Source organism: Salvia hispanica, chromosome 1 (assembly GCF_029641045.1).
Source record: "Salvia hispanica isolate PSC_SH4W2 chromosome 1, Shi_PSC_v1, whole genome shotgun sequence".
Taxonomy (NCBI): Eukaryota; Viridiplantae; Streptophyta; class Magnoliopsida; order Lamiales; family Lamiaceae; genus Salvia; species Salvia hispanica.
Genome location: NC_142692.1, coordinates 57,943,973 through 57,964,304, shown reverse-complemented (window position 1 = coordinate 57,964,304; position 20,332 = coordinate 57,943,973). Strand labels below are relative to the sequence as shown.

At 36.7% G+C, this 20,332-nt stretch overlaps 1 protein-coding gene across 5 annotated transcripts; it reads right to left on the bottom strand.

Annotated features, from left to right (window-relative positions):
- Positions 1–2,288: 2,288 nt before the first annotated feature.
- On the bottom strand, positions 2,289–20,166 carry LOC125219749 (transcription factor jumonji (jmjC) domain-containing protein). Of its 5 annotated transcripts, none has more exons than XM_089067011.1 (34): positions 19,902–20,166; positions 18,407–19,819; positions 17,205–17,262; positions 16,543–16,665; positions 16,313–16,370; positions 15,809–15,945; positions 14,203–14,361; positions 13,999–14,085; positions 12,381–12,560; positions 11,350–11,502; positions 11,074–11,259; positions 10,917–10,988; positions 10,701–10,796; positions 10,028–10,114; positions 9,781–9,918; positions 9,498–9,705; positions 9,327–9,391; positions 8,976–9,034; positions 8,751–8,882; positions 8,499–8,658; positions 8,081–8,416; positions 7,106–7,285; positions 6,952–7,013; positions 6,476–6,554; positions 5,005–5,154; positions 4,782–4,915; positions 4,473–4,584; positions 4,316–4,389; positions 3,775–3,919; positions 3,538–3,687; positions 3,341–3,436; positions 3,152–3,247; positions 2,876–3,078; positions 2,289–2,605 (listed from the first exon to the last, which is right to left on the bottom strand). In XM_089067011.1, exons 2-34 carry the CDS (start codon positions 19,744–19,746, stop codon positions 2,362–2,364), a joined length of 5,559 nt encoding a protein of 1,852 aa, XP_088923137.1. In that variant the 5' UTR covers positions 19,747–19,819; positions 19,902–20,166; the 3' UTR covers positions 2,289–2,361. The 5 variants fall into 5 exon arrangements, with proteins under 5 accessions (XP_088923137.1, XP_088923147.1, XP_047977751.1 ...); XM_089067021.1 differs by having other exon boundaries at positions 5,005–5,112; XM_048121794.2 differs by having other exon boundaries at positions 9,781–9,897.
- Between the last annotated feature and the right edge of the window lie 166 nt (positions 20,167–20,332).

Below are 20,332 nucleotides of genomic sequence, written 5' to 3'. Positions count from 1 at the left end.
TATACGCAAATTCAAATTCATTTTGAACAGATTTAACCTGGGCCAACAAAATTGCAGATTTAACTATCAATACGTGGTTTTAGTTAAACATTTAAGGAGTGTATTCATTTTAACACGACCCACAAACTATATTGTGAATATTGCATACTAGTTGCTGAGTTATGATCAAAGTAGATGGAAAAACTCAAGTCTAAAGAGGTAGAAATGAGATGTGCAGCTCCAGAGCTTCAGGAATCTGGTTGTTTAGTTTAGATTAAATCTCAGCCGTCAGATTCAATTAGCCGTTGGATCTAGTTAGGGTATAAAATGTATGTTTAGCTGATTCTGTTAGCAGTTGAAACATTTTTTCCTCTTTCATTTTTCCATCTTCTTCCATATAGATTGCTTCAAGCTACTGTAATCAATCCAAGATTGGATTTCGTTTTCTAGTGCAAAGTAACACAGTTTCCTTTTGCATTCATCATTGGCTTTCGATTGTGTTTCTCAAATTCAGCAACATATATGATAGAACCCTAGTTGAGTAGTTAGGGCATTTCCACCAAAACCAAGAATGAGAATAATTTGTTTATTATTTCTCATGAATCAAAATACTAGAGAATTCTACTCTCTCTGGCCCATTAGAAATGAAATGTTTTCCTTTTTAGTTTGTCCCATTGAAAATGAAACGTTTCTTAAAATGAAAATATCTCTATCTCTACCTTTTCATCTCTATTACTTTACTCTCTCTTCATTAACTCACAAAACAACACTACATAAAAATCTGTGTCGATTTCTAAATGTTGCATATTTAATGGGACGAAGGGAGTATAATTTATAGAATTCTAAACCCTAAACATATTTTGCTAAGCAAGCAAGATAAATAAATAAAAAAATTTATAAAAGATATGCAAAATCAAATACAATTAAAAGATACGTTGGAGATTAAGAGAGATATCTTGGGCGTGATTTAGATTGCTCGAGGACCCTATCACTATATTCACATTAAATACAATCGAGGTTGATATGAGTAGCATTTTTAGGGGGTGTTCGGTTGGCAAGACTAAATCTCATAAATAAATATGTATCATGTTTGGTTCATAAGATTGACCCCCTCAACTTAATCCTAGATGGATAATCTTATGACAATTAGTCATAGCCTCCCCCCTCCAACAAAAGTAATCGCATAACTTAATCCTAGATGGATAGTCTTATAATTATTACTCGTGACAACTGCCACCTTAGTTTATACATTTTATAACATCGTGCATTGAAATAAGTTGTTTATAGTTTAAAAAATACGAGGTCGATGATGTACACCTCAAGAACAAAGCAACATTATCAACAACTAATACAGACGAAACGTGAACTGAAATTTCTTTGACGCCAACAATTGGTAAGGTGACATTCTTTAAAGATGACTTGGTGAGTCCAATAATTAAAGTGACTGTTTTGATTAGAATTTACAATTAAAATTCAACTAAAAGTCTGTTAATGAGAAATTCCAAAATACATTTAAGTATGTGTATTTAGGGTCATATTCTAATGCTTATGGCACCCTAATTCAAAATCAAGATCAAATCTTAATCCTTAGATTTTAAAATGAGTGGATGAGATTAAATTTTACGAATCTCAAGAAATAGTAGATAAAATATCAACAAAAGGGTAATATCGTCATTATGTTATCATATGATAATTTTCGTGAATGTTTTTTTTATATTAACATAGTGTATTACAAATATCAATAATATGACGTAAGAATATCAACACTAGTACAAGAAAATATCAACACATATTTATTGAGATTTTTACATGGTTTTATTGAGATTTTTTTATGTATTTGTTGATAAAAATCTGGTTATCAACATTTACGAAAACTAAAATAAAAAATATCAAATTTCATCATCCGAACATCATCGAAACATATGCAATCGAGATCTCGTTGGAATCCTTTTAAAATTATCTTTAATTTGATATATTTTTTGCGAAAAAATAATTTAAATCTAGAGAGTTATATAAATTTAAAGTTTTAAGATGATATTAATGAAAGAAAATTGATATTAATACCCTCTAATTTTATTTATTAATTTTCTTAATTAAAAATATTATCCATATAACTAAGATTTAGTCATAGTTTGAGATTGCTAATTAGTTACCAATTGATCACCTCCTATATATTTACACTAATTCTAAGGATTATGGAAAATCGAAAATTTAGTAATAGTCGGTGAGTAAATTAACCAATTTTTTTAAAAACTCTCTCATGACTGGGATGTTAAGTATAGGATTTAAATGATGTTAACACAGAAAGAGAGGGGGAAATCAATTGAATAAATTGATGAATAATACATGTCTACAACTACAAGACTACAACTACAATAATAATCACTTATCTTGTACGTAGAAAAAGGGAGATAAACTCTCAAGTTGAGAACGTTTTCGAGCTGCCCTTCTAAAAGGCTTTCTCTGTTTCCATAACAATGTCTCAAATTTGCTATAATCCATCTCCTTCTTATTCATCTCCATCTCCATCTCCATCTCTATCTCCATCTCCGCACCTATCTTCTTCGATGAGTTCCTCCTCAGTTCGGACCTCCTCAACGGTGTATGAGGCTCTTCAGCACTGCACCTGCAAATCAAATATAACGACCACAAAATATGAAATCCCATCCATCATTTATCAAGTAAATTGATCGAGAGCTCGAACTCAGCTTCAACTTTCATCCACATTTGTGTTTATCAAATGGCTACTTAACACACATTTTGATAAAGCATGATGCATATTAGTATGCTATGAATTCCTACTGTGTACATTGTTCTCATAAATCACCCTTCATCATACATCATATTTTTCTAGAAACGATAGGAAAATCCATTGTAAAGCACAATAACTACTTGCCTGTCCTGTGCAGCTGCCACTGATGGAGGCGTATCTTCACCCGGACAAGGATTGCATGCTGGACATATGTAAAACTTTGGGGCTGACGAGATTTTTACGCAGTCAAAGTGATACCACTCGTCACATTTGTCACAAGCGATCATAGCTCTCTGGCCGGATGGTCTCCGACAAATGCAGTAAAGCATGCTCCGATCCTTCAGCAACTGCAGCAGCAACAAGCTCAGGATAACAGTACTGTAAAGGGCAATTGGCCATGAGAATTTCACGGTCATTTACCTTTAGTTCCTTTTCACAGGATACCGGCAAACTTTCACCCTCGTAAATAAGAGCAAACACTCGATCCAATCCAAGTACCCCACCATCCGCCGAGACCTGTTTGTATCTTAAGGGATAGAGAATTAGAAGGATGATCATATGTGGCAGGATAGAAGCACTCTCTCTATGTATGATGTATGAAATTATGACCTGCTTGGCTGTATCTGCCCATCGCGAGCCCAAATCCCTGATTTCTGTTAATTTTTCAGTGAAGTAATCTTCTGGAGGGATCTTCATAACCAGTCCCTGAAACATTGCAGCAACAGAATATAATCATACGAACGAAATGATTTCATTATATGAATAAACTCGAACCAAAATAAAATACTGGATGAAAAACACAGTACTTCATGCAGATGATGCTGGATCTGTTTAAGAGAGGGCTTTTCTGAGCTTCGTAAAAATTTATCTGCTCTGATTTTCCATGAATTTCTAGCCAATGCCAACTCAAATTTGAGATCTGCTTCATCATCGGAAATGCCTGAAACATTTGTTGCCTGAAAAAAAATCATATCTTTTTTAGTAAACTAAATGAAGACTCAAAAGATGGCGGTGCCAATATACCAGATTACATCCCCTCATACCTTCAAAGCAATACACAACTTTTGTTTGACAACATCAAGATCTTGGCTGGTGTAGGATAATGCGGAATTTACGATTTCCATAGCGCGTGCATTGGAATCATGCGCTTTCGCAACAATTTGGTCCAATATCTCCCATTCTTCCGTCCTGTGCAAAATAACACATATCAGATTCATTATGGAATAATAATGCTAGTATTCACTGAACTAAATGATTTAACTTCATGTGAGGGGACACAATCTCATACACAGATACATTTTTGAACATCAACGATAGGTCGATACCTATAGCTGATGGAAAGAAGAAGCACATGTAGCATGTACAAAACCAAAGTGGAGACTGATTCAACCAATTCGAGATACATGAACATATGCACATAAACAGTATACACCCCACGGCTAATATCATCTTGAGGCAATCATGTTATTTGCTCTAATTTCTAAGCTTATAAATCTTGAGCAATGGAAAATCTGCCGACCAACATAAGTGCACAAATATCAATAGCAAACAAATCCAAAAATTGCAAGAAATAAGGTGGGTTACCGCAGACAAAGATCGTTGGCATCACATAGAAGAACTTTAAGCCCATTCAATGCTATTGGCTTCTTTCCAGATCTCTACACAAGGAGAGATGAAATTATAACATTAAATTTCCATGCATTAACTCCAAAGAGAAGTAAATTATTAGTCAATCACAAACCAGCATGCTACATCCACCATGAGGAATTTTAGCACTATTCACAAAGTCGCAGTATTGGCAAACAAATGAAACAGCATCCTCCAACAATGTATTTGTACATTGCACGTGGAAACTGCACAATAGATATTAAATAAGCAGGTAGTAATTGCTGATTAAGAAAGTTGAAGAGAGTAGTTTCCACGGGAAGTATAATATAAGTTGAAGAGAGAGAGTAATATAATGGATCATTGCTGCCTGCCAAAATGCTATGCATCTATTTGAAAATTTTAGCACAGGTGGACATGAAAATGATGTGCCTAGAAAACTGACCTGTCCTTGCAAATAGAACAAGTCAAAAGGTCAAGATCCTCAGTAGCTTTGATGCAGCATAAGCATAAATTTATTGATTCTCCGGTCTCGTGATAGTTAAATATTTCAAGAGATCTCTCAAGAGCATTCTTTAACTGAAACAGAAAAAGTAATTCCTTCAGAATTAGACGATAACCACCACACATCATTTAACTGGATTCATAATAGGACCAGTCTCAATAACCTGTGTAAGAATATTAAGTGGTGGATTTTCCTCCCCAATTGAAGGCTTAACTAGCTCGACACAACGCTCTTTCCACTTCTGAGCTTTTTCAAACTCAAGCAGAACCTTCTGTAGTTCAACACAATTGAATGCATTGAGAGTTCCATGTTCCTAGATGTTAAAATTGCCATTTCAATAACCATAAAATCCAGTAAACACAATATGACATCTAAATGCAAAATAAGAACAATTTTATGTTCTCTTTCCATGAAACAATGTACATTGACCATTTGGTCATTAGGTAAAGCAGTACAGATGGTAAGAACAAGTGAACAACACAACCACTAAGAAAGAAAGGTGTAACTGTGAAAGGACCCATCAAGGAATGGACTTGTATACAAAAGAGTCGATGTTTCCATAATCAGTCATTCAAAGAACTAAACTCTTATATAGCATTATTCTTCCTACACCACCGACATAATCTTTAGAGCAAAGCAACAGATCTACTTTTCTCAATAATTTTATGCAGTCACAGATATTCAATATCTTGATTGCAGGCAACAAGTGCAATAAACAAGAACTATGATATGAAACAAGAACCATAATAAGCATGCCCTTTAAACTAGGCTAGCAACTTCCATTAAGACATGGACAGTTCCAAGGAATTCTAAGCACATCAAGAGCCTAATTTCAACGACATACTTAACATTTTAGGTTACCATTTGAATTAGACAAAGGAAAAGGCTTAACAACAACCATTCATGATCCATGAATACATCAACTTTTTATTATGCTTCCTTTCTATAACAAAAAAAGCTACAATTATACCCATCACTGGAAAGGATACGAACTGATATGCATACATATTAAAGTTTATGTAAAAAGACTAACTCGAGCAACAAACTTAACATTATAGTGGCAAGATCTCTTGTGTTGGGTCTTCTCTTTGTGCAAGATTTATCACAATGAGTGCTTAATGTAAATAAAACTAACAATATCTACTTTCCAAACCATTTTTACGAACATTATTGTTCATTATGTCAAGAATAAATGGTGCAACAAACATGCGGAGACAAATAAATACCAATTTAAAAGTACAACAAACATGCGAAGACAAATAAATACCAATTTAAAGCATCCTCCCCTTCATCCTACTGAAGCCCCGTTAAGATTAATCTCGCATTATTTTACTTAATTATTTTAAATATCTGACTCAGTAGCCATTTCTTTAAGGTAATTTCATAGTGTTTCTAAGAACAACCTTCTTGTAGGTCATTCTCGTTGAGTACACAATCCAAGAAACACGTTCTAGTCAAACTGGTATGTGGCCCAACACTTCAAGTGAGAGAGACACTCAACAAGGTCAATTCACAGACATGGCTTAAACAACATACAGCATGAAATGGCTGTAAGGGAAATTCCATGTTAGATGCTAATTATCCTCAAATATACGGCCAAAAATCTAGACCAAAATGTAAATTGACTTTCTTACTTTGAGCTGCAGCAATAAATCCCATGAGCGGTCTCCAAGACTGAGTCCAAGAAAGAGGAGAACTTGCTTCAACCACAAACTATACAAATATAGAAACTATTACTAAATAGCATTAAAAGTATGACTCGAATATATAAATTTGCTCAGTATATTAGTGGATCTTAAAATAATACTCCCTCCGTCCCTCTATAGTAGAGGCATTTCTTTTCGGCACGGGATTTAAGAAAAATTGTTTTAAATGAGTTAAGTAAAAGGAGAATAAAGTAGAAAGGAAAAAGGTAGAGAGATGAAGAGAGTGTAAAGTAAGAGAGAGTAAAGTACTTTTTGCCAACAAAGGAAATGACTCGGCTACAGTGGGACAACCCAAAAAGTAATACGACTCAGCTACAAAGGGACAGAGGGAGTATTTTACAGCCAAGAACTGCAGCAGATGGAACTAAGACACCTTGTATAATGCTGTAATAGAAATAACTTACTTGTGATTCTGAACTGCATCCCGTAGACAACCAACAATCAATGGAAACGAAATGTGCAAATCCTGCAACTTAAAAAAAGTTAGATGAATAAAAGAGCAGATCTGGCGCTATCTACTTTCCATGAATGAATGGTAGAATATACAATCATAGAGACCTCTGACAGAAGAATATGTTTTTTAACGTCGCTGACTTCAAACTGCCAGTGATTGTTAGGGTCAAGAATGTGAATGGACTTCCTCAGCCATTGTAAGCCATCAAACAATGAAATCCACAAAGCACTGGATTTATAAGTTCCAGGAAGATTGTCAGCATCATCCAACATCATCTCGACTTCCTAAAACAAAAGAATTGGACCATTAGACGATCTGCAAACCATAAAGCTATTAAACAGAAAAATTAATAGATATCCAACAATATGAAAATATTTTCCAATCTTCTACAAGATAGGTATGACTAACAATAAATTAATATGAGTGCACTTTATTTCCCCTCATGCATTACTTTGGTTGGATTAAAATGACAAACCACAAAACAAAGAAAAAATGTTTAAAATCAACTTAAGGTATTCAGACATTTCATGAAACAAATAATCCAAGGCATAGAACATGTCACTATAAAAAGTAGCATGCCTTCTAGATGCATCACACATGATTAGAAAGGAAGCGAATCATGGATAAAAAGAAGATTTCCCACTTAAGGATGCTTATGATAGACGCAGGAGGGACACAATTTCTTCGAAGAAGGTAAATGCTAAACACCATAGTAATTTAAGACAATGACAAAAGAAATTTGACCTCAGAAACCAAAAGAAATATTAATGCAAAGATGTAGAGATAGGTAACAAAAATAGAATTAAGAGAAATTTCCCCAGTTAGAAGACAGAAGAATATCATAACCCAGTTCTAAATGCAAATATTTGGTGTTAATAAATGTAATGAAGAATAGAGACAGACAGCTTTGAAATTACACTGGCTGCTTATTGTCTTGAATTGAAAGAAAGCAAGTTAACATTTTTGAAGCAGGCAAGTTGGATAGAAGCTCAATAAAAGATTGCAAGAAATAAACGACATCTAATCAGAATCCAAGTGTAGTTTGGATCTTGAAAACTATGACAAAGAAATAGGATCACCTTGTGGGTAGGAACAACAGAAGAAAAACAGATGATACGAATGCACCACTTGAGCATAGAACAAGCATCTTGCAGTTTAGGAACCATGTTAAGCTTAAGATCAAGGGAAACACCAGCTGCAACAGCATTCTCAATTGAATGAACATGATGTTCAAGTCTTGGTTTAAGAGAGCTGGCAGTGCCTTCACCAACAATGTGGACAAGCCACAAGTTCTCTGCATCTTGTAGTAAAGAGCTGGCCTCCTGTTCCCACTCACTGACCTTCTTCAAAACTTTTTCAAGCAGTGAACATTCTTCAAGGTATACCTTCAAGTCTTCTGATTCCAACACCAACTCCTACATAATTATAAACCATCAGTGAGATTCGTCAGTAGAGAACAATAACTGCAAACTTAATATCAACGTCAAGGGGATTAACCTTCAATACACCAACTTGGAGACAAGAATCTGAGACGGGGAAACTGGATGAGCCCTGAAGTAGGAATGGTTTGCACTTCGATAACCACTGCTTAGCTGTTGACAATGCAAGTTTGACTTCAGGAAGAGATGGTGGGATGATGCCAATCTCCTCAGAGGCCCTGAAAATATTGTATTTAAATATTTCATTAACAAGGGCCACTCTCACATCAGTTCAACAGCTAGGAGTTCAAAATAACATTTATAGTACAACCTCAAAATATCATCAAACTCAGACATAGGTGCCTTGGTTGCAAAAAGCTCTTGTGCTTTTTCTTCCCAGCAAACAGCACCAGCAAGTCTTTGCGACATATCAACAAAGATCTTCTCTTTCTCAATCTGCAGTCTGACAAGATATGCAGTTCAGACTTCACTTATAAATTAATTATATATAAGCTGATAAGAAATTAAAACAAACAAATTACAAAATGTAGCATACATTGTTGCCTCCGACATCAGTTGTTGAACAAAATCCATGGACATTTCACCATGAAGTGCCTGTATTGAAGTTGATGATGCTTTTAGATATGCTATCTATCAATTGTATATAAGCGACTTAGAGTACACACAATATCTTCACACCCAAAATCCAAGACAAATAGAGCACAGTGGCTTAACTGGTGATGTTACCAATTAATACCTAGCAACATCATTTAGAAATCAAAGTGGACATGTGCTCCATGTGACCGAAGAAGCACACATTTACCAAAAAAACCAAGACTTAAAACAGTAAGAGGCCAGGAGCAGGATGGCGAATACACATCTTAAACCAAAACAGGGATCAAGTTACCTCCAATGCTTTTACACGGCATCGTGCTTTGTTAAGTTCAAGTTCAACACGAGGCAACTCATCCACTACGTCAGAAGAAAGAAGAAATTTATACATAACATACCCATAATTTGAATAGAAAAAACAATATTAATCAGCAGACACAATCATGGAAGTCACAGTGCAATATACCTCGGATTTTAAGCAACAGTCCATCCTTCTGGATGCATGTCAACTCATCAACTAAATTTCTTTGATCCTCCCGTTCTTGAACATTCATAAGAACATGATCAAAACGCGACATCCAGGTTATGGTATCACTGTAATAATTTCTCAAAAGTTCTAGCTCTGGAACGTTAACAGTAAAATCATCCCATTCACCAAGAAACTGTTCGATTTCCTGTTGAAAAGGTAGTAGTTTTTAACGAAGAGTTCCACATCAATGGCCAATATATTAAAAAGCTGCAACCACAACCTTTAGCGAATCCAAATCTTTCAAAATCTGAATGCACCGAGACCGACAAGATTCGACTTGCCTTATCAAATCGTTAAGCCTATCTGCTTCAGGAAGCTGAAGTTGTTTCCCTAATATCTGAAAATTATAAACAGCCAACTATATGAAAGAAAAACATAAAACAATTGTCGGTCATGCAGGAAAAAAAGACACGAGGGGATAGGGGAAGGTGGGGATGGAGAGCAAGAGGGGAAACACTTTAGTATACCTCTGCCTGAAGCTTGTAGAGCATATCCATCTGAACTGAGGAATGAACTTTCTGACAGAAACAATTTCTAACATTGTCCACCCAAACCTAACACAGGCAATGACCACAAAGTTGTTACACATGTATTATATTTAAAAACAAAACAAAAAAGTTCCTAACACTCTCATTAAGTGGTGATAAAATTGTTCACTGTTTCATTCACCAATATTAGTAAAACAAGCATCTACAGGAGATGCATCTACGCCAAACCATCTTAAGCAAGTAGAGATAGTAGACAACAATCTAAATTAGAGAACTGAAAGAACCTTTTCAAACTGAGAAAACATGGAAGTCCTTGAAAATAATGATACACCCTCCCTCCCTTCACCAAGAGGGCAAAAACTGCCTCTAAGGTGTCCACAGAGAATGTACAACTTCTATTTTCTTGACAATACTCATTATTTACAAAAAAAAAAATACCCATGGTCACCACTATCTTAACCCACTATTTTCCCATGATGGGACACTTCTCCACTAACCAAATAACTACCTAACAATTTATTAAAACTTGTGTCTTCCTCAATGTTGCACACTCTTGGTGGAAGGGAGTAGTACATTGAAGTAATTTTAATCAGACTAGTTTACTGAAATAAACCCTGGCATAGAAACCAAATATACCCAAAATCACAAATACCTTCACAGCAGAAAGCTTGAGATTTAGTTGCTCAGTTTCCATTGTGTGGATTGGTAGGTCAACAGCCTTCATATATAAGATCTCCAAATCATCTAACTGGACAAGTTCACAAGGAAAAATACAAAGACAGGTGTAAGCTCAACTCTTGTACAATAAATCCAGCAGTATCTGTGCAGAACAACAGCTACTGAAAGGAGGGTCTAGAAGTTATCTTACAGAAAATTCTGACCATAATGCGAGGGCAGAATTAATTTCCTGAATTAGCATATCAGCTTCTTCTTTGTATTCCTACATAGATATTGACATTAACCATTAAGCTCAGCACCTAATGCACAGAATACTGAAAACTAATAACATACATGAACAGTCCAACCTTTAACTGAATATGTCTAGGTTCATTGCAAGGTGGGGTATCAAATTTGAGCAACTCATTGACATGATTCATCTGAACCTTCTCTAAGTCAGACTTTTTGGACCACGTCTTCAACTTAGAAACACAATTTCTCACAGATTTTGCCCACTTTCGTGCTTGAACCAAGCTGGTATGCATTTCTCGCACCTGTGGACAGATAATTAGAGGATCTTCAGATGCACGCACAACTAAAATTCAGATGAAGCCAGAGACCCTGAGGAGAGTAATAATGCTTACAAGATCCATCTCAGAACCCCCCCAAAGAAATTGCTCAGCTTCTTCTATAGCACTGACATAAGCTTGGCTAGAGTACGGATGGTCGAGTATCTTACATGATCTCAAAATCCACTCTTCAGCGAGTTGCAAATGTGTGACATGGCCACCCTTGACCTATAAATGGAGAATGTCATGGATTAAATTATCATCTCACGTTGACAAAGCAAAAAAAAATCCTCGCTTAATGCAAATGGAGTGAGTGCTATGCTTGTTTAAACAAGTTTCTTCCAGGAGGATACAGAGTTCTATGCAATAGTAGAAACTATATGTGGCTAAACAGTGACCAGTGAATAACACCTAGAAGCTTATAACCCAAAGACGTTCTATGATTTCAGATCTACCTTCCACAAACTGAAGATCTTCGAAAAAATGTTTGCTTTACTGAGATGAAAGTGGTTCTTCACTAAGCTGGTGCAATGTGATACTTGATACTCGGCACGGGTTTTAATGAGAAATTGGTAAAGTAAGAAAAAGAAGGACAAAAAGTGGGTTAAGTAAGAGAGAGAGAGAGGGTAAAGTATGAGAGAAATACTTTCCATTTTTAGAAATGGGACTATTTTTTGTGGACATCCCAAAATAGCAAAATGAAACTATTTTTCGCAGACAGAGTACAATTTAATTCCACCTGCTCTATTCATAAAATTAAGCTAACAGCAACGAGCACTGTCTTGCTACCTCCAAGGTATGAACTTTTAAAATAATAGAGCCGTTATTTATGAGAATCATTATTACTAATATAGCAGGAAGGGAGGCAGTCATATCACAACATTTAAGGGTAGATACTATGAGCACATGTAAAAGGTCGGGTACCAAAGCAAGAATTGTCTTCAAATTATATCTTAAACTAATGACCAATGGCAATTGTGCAGAAAAATTGACAGATCACATCTTGAGAAATGGTAACTGTACTAGTAGGAATTCAGACAAGAAACTCTTTGCAAAAAATGAATAGAAGAATTACTCTTTCAATGTATCATTAATATTATCTCAACCTTTTTTGTTAATACTGCTTGTTTTTCTGAGCTTGCAGTTCTTTTCAAATGTGAATCCTCAGCTGCTTCCACCGAATAAAACTTATCAGCTTCATGCAGCAAACCAGTCAGTTCTGCCAGAGTATGGCGGTATTGAAGACGAAGTTTGATCGGCTTGCATTCACAGAGGTGCTCCCAGTGCTGCAAGAAAAGAACATCATTTCAATTTCTAGATGTTTCAATACAGTTTTTTGGCCCTTGAGATTCATATCATTGAAAGCACAACATAAAGACACTGAACTGCATAGAGCCACCAGATCGGCAAGCATTCAGCAAAAAACAGGCAGTTGGAAGACGTATCACACAAGGCGAATAAAAAGATGATGTTGCAAAATATAAATGGACAGAGTGGTCAACTATCAGGAAAACCCTCAATATGGTCATATAAGAAAAATTAACCGTGACTTGTTGCATATATCAATCATCGTCTGTGATAGCAATCATCCTTGGCACATCTATACGCGTTGCAGAAGGGATGTGATGGACTACAATCGGAAACCCAGTAAGCACGCAATGCCATGTCTGGAATAAGTGGAGAGGCGTATTGGTCGTAGAGGTGTGTGGAAGGGATGTATGTCATCCATCAAAGATGTTGGCATGGGGGGAGTCTATCAATATCTTTGGGATTTTATAATTCATTTGTTACTATCTTTTGTCAAGTAGATGCGAAATTTATTTTTTTCCGAAGTCAGTTGTGTAGGAGTCTTTTGTAAACTGTTTAAGTATCATTCTGAGGTTAAGAGGGAGGTATCTTTCAGAGATCATTGTTGGACGGAAGCATTCTGCGGCCTCCAAAGAGGAATCTGAATTTTGATATTCCACTATTATTTTTTAATTATATTTTCATTTTTTTCAATCTATTTGCGATTAATTTTTAAATTTTGCAACTATTAACTAGGGTTCAATAATCAAATTAGGATTTATAATTACTTACTCCCTCCGTCCCATAGAAATAGGCCCTTTACAGTTGGCACAGATTTTAATGCATAATTTGGTAAAGTAAGAGAAAAAGGAGAAAAAGTAGTTGAAATTGTGTATGGATGGTGGGGCCATAAATGATAAAGTAAAAAAATTGTCATAAATGGATATGGACTATTTCCATGGGATGGACGAAAAAGGAAATATGGCCTATTTCTATAGGACGGATGGAGTATTATATTTAATATGCATTTTTATTTGAAAATGATCATTTAGAATTTTATTCCAAATCAAGATACGTAATAGGAGTCGTTTATTTGATACATGCATTTTCATTCACTTATCTATTCAAACACTTTGTGCACTAAATTATTCATGCGGTCATTTGATCAAACATTTTGTGGGTATTGATTACATTTCCATTTTTTCTCCACATCAGTCTGCAACATAATTGCACATAAATCTTTTACCTTGTAGCCCTACCACTACCTGCATCAGTGAAAGAGGCAGGAATATAACCCAACCCTCACACCCACTCATAAAACACAACAAAGTAAACAAGAACCACCTTTATCAAGATGAACGCCAAGCCACTCAACAATTAAGATGAAGTAGTTGACATTGAAATAGTAACTTATTTAAGCAGCTAGGACTGTCTCACCTCTAGGCAAACAAATGTGGATGGTCTACAGTTGCAAGAAACAGCAGAGAGGTACAATAATTGCTGGCAAATGATGCACATCGGATCCTTGAAAAACATCAGTGATGCTAATCAGACGAAAAGCAGATTTATGGGGGGGGGGGGGGGGGGATGTAAACACCGCCCACCCATACACTGAACAGAAGTATAAAACTCATTGCATACCTCCTCTGTACCAACATAATCAGGCTGTACTCGAGGTGTCATACGAGAAGATCTAGTTATGCCATTTTTCCAAAGCCGCTCCCTCCAAGTTCTCTCATTGTTGTATATCCTAAGCAACTCCTCTTTCAGGTAAGGGGATACTCCATTATCAAATTCACTCTGCGATAAAATATAGCAACCTTATAAATTATAATGACTTGAAATCATTACAACTAGAAAGAGGAAATAAAAAAAAAGGATAGTCAAAGTTAGAAAGTAGTGTTCTATAATCATGGTTTAACTTTGGATATTAGCCTCTAAATACAAAATCTTCGATAAAATTAATGAATTGCATATAAATTGGGTAATTAGTATGAGAATACACGAACTTTCAGTTTGTTTTGATTTTACCACGAAATTAAAATCCCGAATTTTAAGATGGCATGGAGTCAAGAAATTGCCTATGTGGGACATTGCATACATCGTTCCACACTTTAAAAGATAATGGTGTATTAGGATTTAGTTACAGATTCATTTCTTTTAGGGATTAGGGTTACTGATTCTTCATCTAGGAGATAGAATTCGGAGCAATGCTGACTTGTGTAGCGGTGTGGATGACAGAGGAATGGAAGAGTAGTTCAGCTGAATCTGGTTATTCGGGTTGGGTTTAAAACCGAGTTGGGCGACGGGACTACGTCTAAAGGCTGAAGAGCGACATTCTCCGATTGATGTGGCGGCGTGACGTCGCCACCCGAGTTCCCTGGTTTGTTCTGGTGTCGGTTTTCCTTGTCCTCATTAGAAATTTTGTTTCCTTCCAATCTCACATTCAAAGATTCAGTCGTCCTCCTCCATTTCAAGTTCTGATTCTTCTTCATCAGTTCATCTTCGGCGGTACGGTAATGGTTGTCAACTTGTCGCATCTCGAGTCTTTGTCTTCTAATCCTCCCTTTCACCTTATTCCTCTTTTTTTGTTTCTTTTTGTTGAACTTTGGAGTGCCCAAATTTGGGATTTTTTTTCCGTTTCGAAATGGATTTGGCTGAACGATGTTGATGGTTGGGCAATTTGGTGTTGGTGTTTGGTTGAGGTTGTTGTTGATGAGGTTGTGTGTCAGGAATGGTTGGCTCGGTGCGGATTGGCACGGTATCAGATTCCAGAACAGATTGTAGATTTTCCAGATGTGTTTGCAAGGAGGGGCCGATATGTGAACGTCATATTGAGGCTGCCAGAATCCGGCAGTAGAGATAGACGGACAGACACAAAAGGATGAGAACAGGACACAAAGACAAACAACAACCTAAACGTCATTGTTAAACTCCGAAAAACACCACATAGCCCAAATTTTGGCGCGCCAAAACCATTTCATCCCATTAAAGTGACACGTCAATCTTAAAAGGTGGCTGGCAAACTTCATCGTGGTAAAATCAAACAAATTGAAAGTAGGTGTATTGTCATACCAAAATGGAAATAGTTGTTATTTTTAAAGGACGAAGGCAGTATGAATTTTTAACCATTTGAAATCATTTCGTAAAACATTGGAGGACAGCATCTACTAAAACATTCTTCTCCCATAAACAAGCCAAATGGATAGTAACCAACACAAAAATTAAGCAGCAAAGAATACCAAACCTTTGCCACAACACACAGGAGTTCCTCATGTGATAAAACAGGTACTCTATGATAAAGCCGGTAAAGCTCAGCTCCAAAACCACCATGAGGTAACCAATCAGCAGGGGCAAAATTGACAGCCTCAGCACAATTTAAGCCTGACACCAAAGCAATGTCTTAGAACTAAACTAAAACTAAGAAATAACTAGTCAAAGAGATACAAGTGATAAGATTTCATGTTTCAAGCTTACTAGGGAATGCAATTTAACTACTCTCTCTGTTCCTTCATAGTTGAATCATTTTTCCATTTCGGGAAGTTCCTTTATAGTTGATTCATTTCCATATATGGTAATAATTAACTCACTTTTCTTTCCTACTTCATTTTCTCTCTTACTTTATTCTCTCTACTTTTTTCACTCTCTTACATTATCTACTTTATTACCTATCAACTTAACACACTAAACATCCATTTCTTAAACTCCGTGCCGAAAAGAAGTGCCAGAACGGGGAGTATTTCATGCTTACCCAGGTTAAAACCTCCATGATAAGATCGAGGAAAAGTGATGACAAAGTTCCCAGGCTCCTGCCAAAAATAAAATGAAATTACAGAGGTATTCTGCACGCTTTAAAGCTTTTAAAAGAAACCAAGAACCTAAGGTGGATAAAATTACTACAAAGACAAATAAATTTAGTTTTAGAAAATCTCACAATGAGATAAACATCAAGTTTCGGAGTTCTGAAATACTTTAACATACCTGAATTATACTGTACACTGGAACTCCTTTTTCTATCAGAACAGAAGGATTCAGCATAGTTACAAGCTGAAACAACAAGTCTGGTTGTGCTTCAAACAGATCGGGCAGACTATCCCGCATTACCTACACAACAGCAAAACTCAAACACGAAAACAACCTAGGAATCGGAAATATGCAATCAAGTAGGCTACTCATTCATCAGTTCTGCAGTTCTACCACATGTCTAACACGTAAGAGTAATAAACACTAACAACCACTGAAGACAAGCATCTGGAAAAAGACGCATTGTAATGCTTGAGGACATAAAATTGAAATGGCATTCTGGATACAGGGAGAGAAATTATAGTGTGTAGCATCCTTGTTTCAAAACTGCTTGAAGAAGCGATGCATCTCCAAACATGACTATTGTTGGCAAAATCCCATGACGGTTATAAGATAGCTAAAGAGGAGTCTTAATTACCACATAGTGGCCTGGCCCCACAGCTGAAGAGACCATACCAGAATGTAGACCAGAAACATGTAAAAGATTTTGTGTAATGCCTAAAAAACTTCATCACAGTTTAATACTGTATGTTTCAAACATCACCACCGAAATTAGCCACATGCCTAAGTCCCTCCTAAGACCGGAAAATGTATGTATGTAATAAATGAAGCAACAATACCTTTTCAAAAGCATCAGCCTCATTACCAGGGACACTGTACCAACATTTAGGCTCTCCCCTGAAACGAGGGAGCAAATAGGTCAGTCAGTCAAGAGTACAAAAAAAAAACACAGATTAGAATACTGAACCCACTGCATGAATAATGTGAGAGCAGAAAAGTATAAGACCCACATAGAGAAATGACAGCAGCCAAGGAAGACACGCACACCAAACCCAGCATACAGCCCAGTCCAATTAATCAACTATACAAGTAAAGAGTCAACCTCACACAATCATTTATCAAACAGGTAGAGCTTGAAAAAAAAACTGCCAGCAGAATCTCATAATGCATTCTCTGATGTTTAATTAGCTTTAGAGAATTGGACAGCCCAATCAAGACAATGTGATGCATTGCACCCATAGAAAGATAATGGCACATAATAATCCCATTGGAAGTGATAATGTTAATAACTCCAACTTGAAATTTACTGGCACTTCAGTTTAATCAGAAACCATTACAGCTCTTTCCTTCACTATATATTTTTCTTTTCTTGGGTAGAGGGAGGGTGATTTGCTGTCTAAGTAAAGAAACCCTCTGGTGAAAAACCCTTCAATCAAGAGAAGGTTGACTGCCTAGCAGAACAGTAAGATATTGGGTTTTGTCTCTTCATCTTTGTAGAGGAAAATTTGCACAAACATAAAATTTACCAAACCAACCAAGATGATCAGCTGATCACTAAGCATTCTCAACAGAAAATGTATAAATTCTTGACAGTCTCGCCAATTTAAAATCTTTAAACCATTTTTTACATTGATATTGCAACAAATTTGTCACATGCATATAGACAATACCTCTAACCCTAAGAAAGAACACAAAAATATTCTTTCCCATAGACACTTGTAAGCATGTGACCTGCAGTGATAATACTATTTTTGCAGAGGCAGATGATAATATAGATAGATAAGGCAACTCACTTCAAATCATCAATCAATATACGAGATAGGATTGTGCTCATACTGCACATAGTGATGCAATCAAGCAACTTCTTTTGATCATTTGATTTAACTTTCTTTTTAATTGATAACTGTAAAAGCTAGTGGCATAAGCTTCTGCAGTGCAGCATATTAATGACTCTATAATCATGCATTAAAGCTTTTCTTCTCAACAGTGGACACTGACGAAAAAAGAAAATTAGAACTACATAATAATATTATCTACATACCAGTGGTGATAATTCATTGAGTAAAAGCAATGATCCTCGAAGTGCCAGCAAAATGCTGAGAAAATCATGCCAAGATAAAGCCAGGGCACCATAACCCCAGCAATGTTCTGGTGGACAGTCCGAAGCATTGAGCCTTGTAATCTAGGTAGGTTATTAAGGTTCCACGGGCTACCACAGTACTCATTCCAAACATCAATGTCCACTGATGGAGGCCTTTGATCAATTTGGCGAGGAAAGCCACTCCCACATGCAGAAGTATCCAAATCGCTACCATACATTACTTCCACCTCTCCAACTGAACCATCCACAATTTCCCAGAACTTCTTTTCCACTTGCACCCATGAAGTAGCTGTTGATCCAAACCACTTCTTCTTGACACGCTCAGCCACACGCCTGAATGATTCAATTGAAAATTGCTTGCCAGGAACAAAACCAAAACTATCCTTCTCGGAATTTAAACACTCTAAACAATACCAATTTCCTGATGGAATTGTCTTCAATGGTGGAGATAAGCAATATGTATGCCAACCCTTATCACATCTGTCACACAACAACATGACATCACCATGGAATCCACTTTTACATTGTTCACATATCTGATCATGCTCTTTGTCCTCTATTTTCTGTATTTCAATCCTATCGCCTTCTTTGTTCTTCCGTCTTCTCTTGAAACCTGAAGCCTCGACCAACGGTTCACATTTCTTCGAGCCATTCAAACCGCGCTTTCCGCTCTTGCCTTTTCCTTTATTCAACCGACAATAGTACTCTTCGTAGTCAATCAAATGCTCCAAATACAATTGAGCCAAGACATGCTTCGAACAAGCTGAAATCTTCATTCCTGGCCGAATGAACCTGAAAACATCCCCCCACTTCTTCATCTTCGCAACATTGTCATATCCTCCAAATCTTTTCACGGCATTAAACAACTTACACAAATCCAAATCCTGCCCCTCAAACACAATCCGTTTCTTTGCCTTCTTCCCACAATGCTCCTCCAAGAACTGATTGTACTCTAACCTAAAAGTCTTGGGATCACACGGAGCACACCGCGCCTGCAATTGGTGAATGGACTGTGTTTTAGTCCCAAACGTGAACGAGTCCATGTCCAGTGCAAATGGGGGTTTCCAACTTGCTGGTGGAACAATCTTACAAATCCCATATGGTTCAGCCTCAGGCCTGATCTTATATATATACTTCAAAGTGTCCTTAAATTCCTCCTCGGTCGGATAAAACACAGGACCCGCCGGCACATTTAACGACCCACAGTCACTCCCGCCCAATAAACCCCCACTCCCTCCTCCTAGAACCCCTTTCTCCACTTTCCTAACCCTCCCTCCCATAATTTCTTCACAACTCTCACCTCAGTTCAAAAGTAGATAATTTGAACTACAGAAACAAGCAATAAAGCAAAATCTGCACGAATTAACATGCAATAAAAAAAATGGCAAACTCAAACTTTAATCACAGTGATCAAGAGTTGAAGCAAATGGAATACCCGCGAAAGAATCCTTAGGCCTCTCCATCTTCTTCTTCCAGCTCGCAAACGTAGAGCATCTTCGGTTGCCTTATACAATATCCATATTTTTAGTCTTTGGAGCAGTTGGAAGCGAGGAAAATGGCAAATTTGGTTATGGATTTCTTTGTTGAAGGTAGTTTTAGGTTAAAATTCAGATCTTTACTTTTCTGGGCTTCGAATCAACGGAAATTACGAATTTAGTAAACGGTTCTTCCAAACTGGAGCTGCGCTTCTCTGCGCACCACTCGCTTCAAAATGTTGTACCTTCCAAGTCAGGATACAAGTAATTTAAGTACAGTGCTTTGCGCGTGACAGCCACGTTTTAATCTTGGTTTGTTGGGATAAATCAGGCGGTTGATGTATCATAGTGTTGAACACGCGCTATTAAGCGTGTGGAAAGGCGAGGTGCT